General features: G+C 44.5%; 1 protein-coding gene across 1 annotated transcript; it reads left to right on the forward strand.

The window, feature by feature from the left end:
* Window positions 1–327: 327 nt before the first annotated feature.
* Window positions 328–5395, forward strand: CLEC14A (C-type lectin domain containing 14A). Its single transcript, XM_085061848.1, has one exon. It carries the CDS (start codon window positions 381–383, stop codon window positions 1791–1793), a length of 1413 nt encoding a protein of 470 aa, XP_084917974.1. The 5' UTR covers window positions 328–380; the 3' UTR covers window positions 1794–5395.
* Window positions 5396–10376: the final 4981 nt, after the last annotated feature.

Genomic DNA, 10376 nt, shown 5'->3' on the forward strand with positions numbered 1-10376 from the left:
GCATTTAGGCCAGCCTGCTGGAAAACCGTGAGCTGAATCAGTTTTGGGAGTGTTAAATCGCCTCTTGTACCAGGAGCTAGGGGGTTGATTGGACAGCCTCACCTAACCCAGAAACCTCCATCCTTCAAAGAAGCGATAACTGAAGCTGGACCGCTTTCCCCCGTAAAGCGCTGTGCCACAAGCTAGCCAGACGGGCCCGGGCATCTCGGGTACCCGGCCGTGACACGGGGTCTGGGACCCGCTTCGACAGCTGCGGCTCTGGGCTTCGCCGCCCTCCGGCCCCTCGGACAGCGCAGCACACACTGTCCTCCCCGCGGCTGGGCGAGCGCTTCCTGGCGGCGCCGGGAGCTGCTTGTCCCGGGCCCTCCAACAAACGGAGGATGCCGAGGTCAGCCCCGGCTCCCGACACGTTTCCTCCGGCAGGTCCGGGGGAGGGCCGTGGCAGCGGGGCTGGCGCTGGAGGGACGGCGCGGGTGGCAGAGGCGAGCCCGCACCGGGGCCGAACACAGCCGCCGGGGCAGCCCGCGCCCCTCGGCCCGTCGCGCCGCGCCGCCAGCATGAGGCGGGCCGGGCCCTGGTGCCTGCTGCTGGCCGCGGCCTGCGCCCTGGGCCGGACCCCGCCATCCCCGCCGGGCGCCGTGCGCTGCCCGCCCGCCGGCGCCTGCTTCAGCGCCCACCTCGCCAACGTCTCGTACGACGAGGCCCGCGGCGCCTGCGACCAGCGGCGGGGCGGCCTCGCCTGGGTCAGCGGCGAGCCGGAGCTGCGCCTGCTGCTGGGGCTGCTGGCAGACTCGGCGGTGCCCGCGCCCGCGCTGCTCTGGGTCGGGCTGAAGAGGAACGCCTCCGCCTGCACCCAAGAGGAACAGCCGCTCCGCGGCTTCTCCTGGGAGGGCGCCGGGGGTGGGACGGCCGCGCAGGAGGTGCCGGCGGCGCTCGGCCGGTGGGTGGAGGAGCCCCTGCGGTCCTGCCTCACCGTCCGGTGTGCCGGGCTGCAGCTGGCGGCGGCCCCCGGGGGCGGCCCCGGCTGGGGCTGGAAGGAGCGGCTCTGCCAGCTGCAAAGCCCGGGCTACCTCTGCAAGTATCAGTACCAGGGCGCCTGCCCCGACCTCAGTCCCGCGGGCGCCCTCGACCTCGACTACCGCCTCCCCTTCGAGGAGCGCAGCGGCGGCCCCGGCTTCAGCCCGCCGGGCACCGTGCTGACGGTGGCGTGTCCCGGCGGGGAGGTGCGGCTCACCTGCCAGCCCGAGTCGGGCGGCTTCGCCTGGAAGGAGGCAGAGAAGCCCCTCTGCCCCTGTTCCTTCGGCAGCAGGAGCCCCGACGGCGGGCGGTGCGTCGAGGCCGCCGGGTGCCGCGATGCCGCCGGCGGCTTCGCCTGTGCCTGTATCCCGGGCGGCCCGGACGGGGCTCCCTGCCCGGGCACGGGGACGGTCCCCACCGCTGCAGGCGGCCCCGCGGAGCCATCGCCTGCCGGGGCGGTGCGGCAGGGTCCCTCCATCCCGACACTCGGCGGTTCCCCGGGTCCGCCCGCCGCCGCCACGGCCGCCGCCGGCGGTGAGAAGACGGCTGCTCCGCCGCCCTCCGCCTCCTCCTTCTCCTCCTCTTCCAACTACGTTTTCATACTGGTGACGGTCGCCGTGGTGGTGCTGGTCATCCTGGTCATGACTGTCCTGGGGGTGTTCAAAATCTGCTTCAACAAGAAATCCGAGGGCCGCGGGGACAAGGAGCCGCCGGAGGCCGGCAGCAAGGCGGAGGCAGGCTCCGCGGAGCGCAGCGCAGCAACGGGCGATGACTAGCCCCGGACGGCCGAGGCCGAGTCCCTCGGGGCTGCCCCGAGCAGCAGCTCCCACCCGGGCCAGCGCTCGGCTCCCTGCGTCCCTCCTGCCCCAAGCCTTGCTGTCGCGGGCAGCCGAAGGAGAGGCGCCGCGGGACTTGGCTGGGCAGGGTTTACACAACGTCTGCCGCAGGAGCACGTAGCGACATTCATTTGAGGGGATTGAAGTCGTTGGACAGTCATGAGTTTTTGTCGGTCTGAAAAACAGTTATTTAGGTGCTGACTTCAGTAAAATATAAATAGATCCGCCCGGCCGAGAGAGCGATTGCAGCTGCAACAACTGTGCATTTTTATCTTCTCAGTTCGTCGGGTGCCTTACTTGGAGCGACCATAAAGTGGACCACTTGGAGCACTTGCATCTTGTAATTTACAAGTCACTCCTTGCCTGAGTGGCACTTGGAGGCTCTCGTTTTCAATCTAATTGCTGGGACTTTCAGAGAGGTGAACTCCCATCATTTTGGATGGAACTGCGACCCAGTGCTTTCATACTGACATTCTTAAAAAATGAAAGAACATTCTATACTTAGAAAGTCATTAAATTGCTGAGGAAGTGAGCGGTTAATGGCAAGTCAGTTTTATACTTTAGCTGATGCAAAGAACAAAGGACGATGTACATCACTGCCCTGTTTGTTACTTCATACAATATTCATTTTTATTGTAGCAGAGAACAAATTTTCAGTTACAGCTTTTCTCCTAAGGTGTGTTGGTACAAAACTTGCTTTCTGTATGCAATGTGTGGTTCCCTTACAATCAGAAAAGGTGCTGAGACACCACACTGCAGGAGGTGTTAACGTGAGTCCAAATACATCATGCAAATCTCATTCTCTTTAGTCAGATATATTGTTTCCGTGGTGTCCCTTGAGAGAATGGAAAGAAAGATTCACCATTTGTGCCCTTTTCTAAATGAGGTAAACACTTCCTCTGTGATTTCCCTTGGGAATTCCTGTGGAGTAGCTTTCATCCTGGCTGCAGAACTTGCTTTCTGTGCAGTTCGCAGTGCTGATGCTCACTTATTATTATGATGATGTTGGTTTTCAATTAAAGTTATAATATTAAATATTGATTCAAGGTTTTCTGAGTGCAGTTATACACAACTAACTGGTCTCATCCAAGCCTTTTGGGTTGCAGGGAGAGTAGTGGAGTATTTTCTTCCCTTAGGAGAATTTTAAGCTCTGAAATGTCTCTTTAAATATGTTTGTTTGTTTTCCTCTCTTGAGAGCTGAAATTCTGATTACTTGTTTTAATTTTGACACTTTCCTGTTGAGTTTGAAGAACTCTGTTTCAAAAAATAATGTGTGTTATTATTACCTATTTTTCTTGCAAGGAAAGACTTGATGATAAATATGGTATAAACATCTGCTAAGGATAAAGAATAACATAGTATGGGTTTTTTCTTTTTCCCTCTCCCTTTTATGGTGATAGGCAGTTGCTATCTGGGGAACAGTCTCTTGCATTTGCTAAAGAGGTCACTGGTATTTGTGAACCATCAGACTGTCTATAGCAATAAATTCCATTATATCATGACAGGAATTAAATCCAGCTAGGTGAGAATGCCAGTCATTACAAGGTGACTCATAATCTGCATACTTTCCTAATCTGTTTATCTGACATTTGTATTTCAGAAGGCAGGCATTTTTCATTTTGGGCAGGAGGCTTGATCCTACATTCAGATGTGCACAGATCTGGAAAATGACATAGCCATTAATTCCTTATTTCTTAATAACACTCCTGTTGCTGTCACTATAATTTCTTTTATGGGACAGTGTACGTGGAGCTCTCTTCTTCTACCAGGGCCTGTATAAGCAAGTAGCAACTAGGATGAATGAGAGCCTCCCTAAATTATTTTTCCTGTGTTGTAGTCTTTCCCAGATATCAGATAGCTGAACTCTTAACGGGACTGTCCAGGTGTGTTTTTTAAGCTCTAGAAACTCTCATTCTCTGTTTCAGGAGTCTTACCAAGCACACAGTTAAGTGCTGAGTTAAGCGCCTGACTACTTATTTTGGCATCTCTCAGTATGTGACTCAGACTATTTAGTTAAAACATACAAGTTCATGCCCTTGCAGGCCATTCAGCTGTCTCATTATTCCCATTTCACTCTTCCTGTGAAATCATGTTTTGATTTGAGAGTTCTTTTTGTTACACAATTCAGGATTAAGCATTAGACATTTGTCTAAAGGACTACACAAGGGTTCTCCTATGTTCCCCCTGCTTTATCATTTGACTCATCTGAAATGAGACTATTTTGCATCTAAGGGTGGGATCCATCTCACTAGGTGCAGACATCTCTAACAGTTAATCTAGACTGTTTTACTCACCTAGACTCCCTTACTCTCTATAGAGAGAAATATATTGTTGCAATTAATCTCATTCCAGACTAGATGCTGAAAACAGGACCAATGAATTACATCCTAAAAGTGCCATTTCTCTGCATTGACAGTGAAGAAGGCATATGAAGGCTACTCATATTTAAATGCCTGGAGAATACACATTGAAAATTAAATCAGAAAGATCAGCTCACTTATGTCTCCAGATGTGCAAGTCTCTTTTCTAAAAGCAAGCTCATGGTGCTTTCTGTCTCTTCAAGGCACAGCTAAATGATCATAATTTTATGATAGCTTTTATTGCTTTTACATGTTAGAGATTCTTGTTTAGTATATATGGGGTTCTTTACATTATGTTTGCAGTCAGTAGAATACCAAAGAAATAGCATTTGGATTTGTTTGGAACCTATGCAGGTTTGAAATGAATGAATTTCTCTTTCTTTGATGGTTCCGACCAAAAAGAAGATGGTTTGGGAGAAAGGATAGATAATTTTTGTTTTCCACTCTCAGTTAGATTTGGTCTTTAGTGAATAAGAAACCGACACATAACTGTCAGGCAACCATTGATTTATATCATAACCATGATTCACTGATGTGTAAGGCAGAATCAGAAACAGTGTTTACTGTTTACATCCATAGCAGGAGAATAAGTAAGATCATAATGAGTACAGCTAATAATAAGTGGTGATGTAATAAAAGTATCTGGTTATGAAAGTGGATGCGATTTTTAAAAATTATTATGTAACAACACGTATAAAACACACAATCAAATGCAAGTATTTTTCCAAAACATAGCAGAGATGAAGACAAATCTTGACTTTTCCCTCATGTTGCATACGTGCCCTTTGACTAAACATTATGTAAGTGTATTGTATTCCAACTCTTTTTCCAGCACAGGAAAAAAGTATTATTTCATCCCATATTAAAGCCGTATAAATCACATACAAACTTTTTGAGTTTTACACTGCTTACATTTGTAATTAAATTGTGATAGTGAGAATCTCTGCGTCAACATTTGAAAATGGTGATTCCTGCAAAGAATAGAAATGTCCAGATCTCGTCTATAACAGTAATCCAAAAAGTATCCCATGTTGCCAATTTTAGATTTCCTTAATTCCTACAAAGATAGTTTGACTGGTAGGAATATAATTTGTCAGCTGCACACTTTATTTATGAACAAGTGATGAATTTTTAATGGTTTGTTTCATCAAATAATCAGAAATAAAATTTTAATTTCCACAATTTTTTAATAATGATTTATGCTGCTGAGGGCTTAATTAAGTGTGCTATGGGATTGAAGTGAAATCTGTAAGTGGACATGGGAAAAATTTGAGTACTTCTGACAACATTTCTCCTTGTTTAAGTGTATTATATAGCTTAAAGAATATTGAAAAATTGAATGGATTCTATGCTTCCCCTAGGAATTTCCTGTCACTTAATTTTTTTCATGTTTTAAATCCCAGTTATCTTTCCTCATTTATTACATGGAGGTCAATCACTGGTAGATGCAATGTCGTTCCTTCTAGAAATAATATTTTCTATTTCTTTAGTATGTGGACATTTACCAAAGCTGTAGTGTGGTGATTCCTATATTTCACTAAAGATTTATAACTGACTCAAAAGCAAACACAGCAGGGTGCTGCAAACACAGCAGCAGGAATCACATTCCCAGGGCTTCAAAACAGGTTAAACTTAATGCCTTTTCTTCCTGCCCCAACATACAGCCTTGCCTTTCTCTTCTGGGCTTGTAGTCTGGGACTGGAAGAGGAGAAAGGGGGTAAGTAGAAATGTGTAAAGGGGGTCATCTGTTGACAAGCAAGTCTTTTCCCTTTTCTGTATTGCTGACGAGAATCACAGAATCATGGAATGGTTTGGGATGGAAGGGACCTTAAAATCATTGAACTCCAACCCCTCTGCTGTGTGCAGAGACATCTTCTACTAGATCAGGTTGCTCAGAGCCCCATCCAGCCTGGCCTTGAACAATTCAAGGAATGGGGCATCCACAACTTTGCTGGGCAAACTGATCCAGTGTCTCACCACCCTCATAGAAAAGAATTTCTTCCTCATACCTAATCCACAGCTACCCTCTTTGTCTGAAGCCATTGCCCTTTGACCTGTCATCACATGCCCTAGGAAAATGTTCCTCTCCAACTTCCTTGTAGGTACTGGAAGGCTATTTGTAGGTACTGAAAACCTTCTCTTTTCCAGGCTGAACAACTCCCAGCCTGTCTTTGCAGGAGAGGTGCTCTAACCCTCTGATCATCTGGATGGCCTTCTCTGGCCTCCAGCGTGACCACATCCTTCTTATGTTGGGAACCCCAGAGCAGAACAAAGTACTCCACGTGGAGTGGAGGCAGCAGTGAAGTGGGCAAGGCAGAGATGTGGTGGTGGTGGTGGTGGTGATCCATGTGTTACATCTTTTCCCTCCTTCCACTTGCCAGTCCTTTTGCATCCTGAGTCGAAAAGTTGGGAAAACAACTACTGTTGTATATTTTATGGGTAATACAAGAGAAAGAAGACTGCAGGTCCAGGGAGAAGATGAGCTGAGGAGGGAAAGATGAGAAAGACAGGCAAACATCCATCTTTACCAGGACATATCTGTATCTTTTCAGGTGTTACTCAAAATGTGGTGGTTTGTAAACAAATAAACATTTTCAGTCATTAAGACAGGAACAGCACATGGGCTATAACCTGTCAGAAAAGCATGGTTTTATTTTTGGAATGTAACCAGCAGGCCTTGTGTTTTGGAGTGGTAAAAATGGTTCACACTGTTCCCTGGAACATAATATAAGAGCATAAGTAGTGATACTTTGAATGAGGTTATAAATGATCCAAGTCTGTAAGGTTTGTGGAGAGGAATGCATGAACATTACTCTTCATTCTTAAGAGTATATCTTTCTCTTATGGGAAGTTTTCCTAGTCATTGTACTGAAGATTATTTTAAAGCAACAAATTCTGTAAATTTTACTTTATGACAGTGAATGAGCAGTGAAAATTCTTCTGTATTCCATTTCTGTCTTGTCAATATGGAGTTCTTCTTGGTTTGTGTTGAGCAAAAATTTGTTAGGTCTTTTTTTCTATTTTAATGATAAAAGTAAAAAAACCCTGTGAAATGCAAAGCATCCGAAAAATCCAAAATAAATGAACATTCAGAAAAATATCTCTCTGTTTCTGCCTTGTTTTTCCTGCATTTCTAGAAATTCCATAGAGTACCTAAATTATCATCTGGTTCTTAGAAAAAATGCCTAGATACTTTCTAACCGTCAAAAATAGCAGCCAGCTTTGAAAATAGCATGTGACACAAAAAGCAGAACGTCTTTTTTTTTGCTCACTTGGAAGTTTATGTATTTGCTGTACCCTAAACCATGAAAGTTAATTATGTGAAAGAGCCAAGTCCTGCTTTACAATGCCTGCACTGGATTCTACTAATTTTCTTCTGTTCTTAACAAAATGGCCTCTCCTGGCCATCACATAATTGATTTTTCTCCATTTCAGGTTCCTTCTGTCTCAGGCTGCTCAGTATCAAATATCCACAAGTTTTGCCTTCTTTCATATCCATTCTCCCCCAAATATTCAGATGTTATGTTTTGGATCACTCCAGTTGACCCACGGAGCAACCCTTAGGCATATTACACAGGGTAAGAACCTGTGTAGAGACTTTTTTTGGGGGGGTGAAGGGAGAGTAGAAGGAATTTTATGTACATTTATATTGTTTTCAAGGTGACTCTACCCATCATATAATCATATAATGACAAATGTATTCCATCCAGACAGGACACAAAAACCTATATGTCTCAGGGACGATACAGCACCTTGCTATCTCTGCTTCATAGCTGCTTACTGCTATGCCAAACCCAGATTTTAGGCTTTTGGAAAAACACAGTTGGAAGGGAGTGGGCATAGTTAGCTTTTATTGAAAAGCATCTTTCTTGTCAAAATTGAGCTTGGTTTGTAGCCATCTAATGATATACTTTGAAATATTCTCTGGTTCACCTATTTTTCTTGTCCATTTCGCTCCACAAAATGTAATATCAAAAAACATTATTGTTAAAGAGAAATCTAATTAGTAAACCCTCCTTTCTTCCTGTGGCTTAGCCTGAAGTTATCAGCAAAATAAGGCTATGTTGAAGAGGATGGAAGTGCTGAATACACAATTCAGTAGAAATATTTTATTCTCCTCTAGTGATTCATAATTCACATTCTTGTCTGTAGAGCCCTGGTGTCAAGTGAGATTCCTAGGGACTGAAATTGCAGAATCTAGAACATTGGATTGATGTTTCTTTCTTGGCTAATTTCTTCTGATTTTTTGAAGTTACTTTTCTTGAATCTTTTTTTTTAAATCAGGATTATAAGACATTAAATTGCCACAGTTCTAGAAATATGGCAGAGTAAAGTCAAAGCTTATGTAACATGAATATATGACATCACTAGGTTATTTCAGTAAGACTTAGTTTAATATTTAGAGTTAGGATGCTAATTTTGGAAACAGGTTAAAATACAGCAAATAGTCACAGTGTTAATAGAGCATGCCACATACATTAGAAATGCAGGATTTTAGATTTCCAGAAACAACCAGAAAGCCTTTTTTAAAAAATTCTGATTCACTGGAAACCTGGCATTTCAGAAATTCTTACATCACATTCAGAAACCTGATTCTTATTCTCTGTGAAGAAATCAAATGGGTTCTTTAAGTGTTGAATGCAAAGAAACCATACAGAGTGTAATGTCGCCTGCTGTAGGGACCATCTGAAGAGGCAGAATATCTGTATGTGGCCATCTCCTTCTTCATCCACAGCCCAGATATAAAGTGCCTCTGTGACCAGTCTTGTTAAACTGCAGGTAGCAGTCTGCCTCAGGGTTATGAGATGTGTTGTCTTTGCTACTGCACTGGGAAGCCTGGTGAGAAAGGAAAGTGATTTCCTGTGCACCCTTCTTTGAGTGGGAAAATGCTGCAGCTGATGTGTGCTGCACACCTGATGTGTGTTCCATGTGGAGCCCATTCCCTGGTATTCATGCCACAGAAAATCGCCCAGTCTCATGGCTGGATACTGCTTGGTGCTATCCCTCTGCTGGCTGTAGGTCTCAGGCTAAACAGAGAGCCAAAGTTGCCTGGATTTCAATGGCTGCAAGGCCAATCTCCATGAAAAAATGAATGCAGTTAGCTTTAAAATATAAAACAAAACTTATGGGGGAAAAGGCAAAAAAAAATGCTATTGGTTACAAAATACATTTTACCCACTTGCAGCTGTATAAAGAGTCAAAATATCACCAAGAAATGCATCACTGTACTCTTTTTTGTCAGTGAATTATGCATTAGTTAAAATAATTTCCATATGAAATCTGAATACTCTTATTTGGCATTTGGAAAGCATTAAAAAGAATTCTGTTTGTTTTCTGGTACATATTTTTTCATGAGGAAAACTTTTTCTCTTCCTGGTTGTTATGTTCTACTATTTGGAATAATAACACGGAATGTACTAACTTTCTTTCTAGCTAAATTGAATGATTTACTGCTGTTGATCACCTCTCCCAGAGTGAAAAACAGCAGGAAGAGCTGTTACGTTGGGATAAACAGATTTTGTTTCCAGCTGAAACCACACAGAGTAATCATAGGGGCAGTGCTGGCTGGGAGTGAATCAGCCCATCCATCTGAAGGCAAGCCTGCCATCTACTGAGGCACCAACCCAACCTCTGCGATGTGCCTGGGAGAACTGAAACTAAACTGCAAATGCTGGTAGGTGTGCAGGCTTCTATCACAACCTTTGCAAGGCAAAGAGGGAAAAAAATTAAAGAACGAAATCCAGTTCAACTTTTCATCAAAGCTGAGTATGCAGTATGAATCTTCATGCTTTTTCACTTTTACTTCATCGTGTCTGATGTTAAACAAATACCACAGTAGAAAGTAGCCTGACTCTCTGTTTAATCTGACCATGCATGAGAATATGCCTGGGTAAAAAAGACCACATAAGATTATGAGATTTATGCCCTTTTAAAGATATTGTGAGTGAGAATTCAAGTGAAGCCCTGGAAATAGCATCATTGATATCATGGGGCATTTTACTGTTTTGACAGATGTTTGATTTCTGTGAAAAATTAAATAAACTTACAAAGAGATTTCATCCTTATTTCCCCATATGTACATGTAAAATATTACCAAATGTAATATTTGCAAGTTTTCTTTAAATCATATCCTCTATGAAGTAAAAGAAAAGAAACAGTACAA

Source organism: Lichenostomus cassidix, chromosome 5 (genome assembly GCF_008360975.1).
Source record: "Lichenostomus cassidix isolate B80296 chromosome 5, HeHo_3.0, whole genome shotgun sequence".
NCBI lineage: Eukaryota > Metazoa > Chordata > Aves > Passeriformes > Meliphagidae > Lichenostomus > Lichenostomus cassidix.

What these genes read in the sequence shown, in the direction of transcription:
- CLEC14A (XM_085061848.1), top strand. Translation starts at nt 381, where the DNA reads ATGCCGAGGTCAGCCCCGGCTCCCGACACGTTTCCTCCGGCAGGTCCG.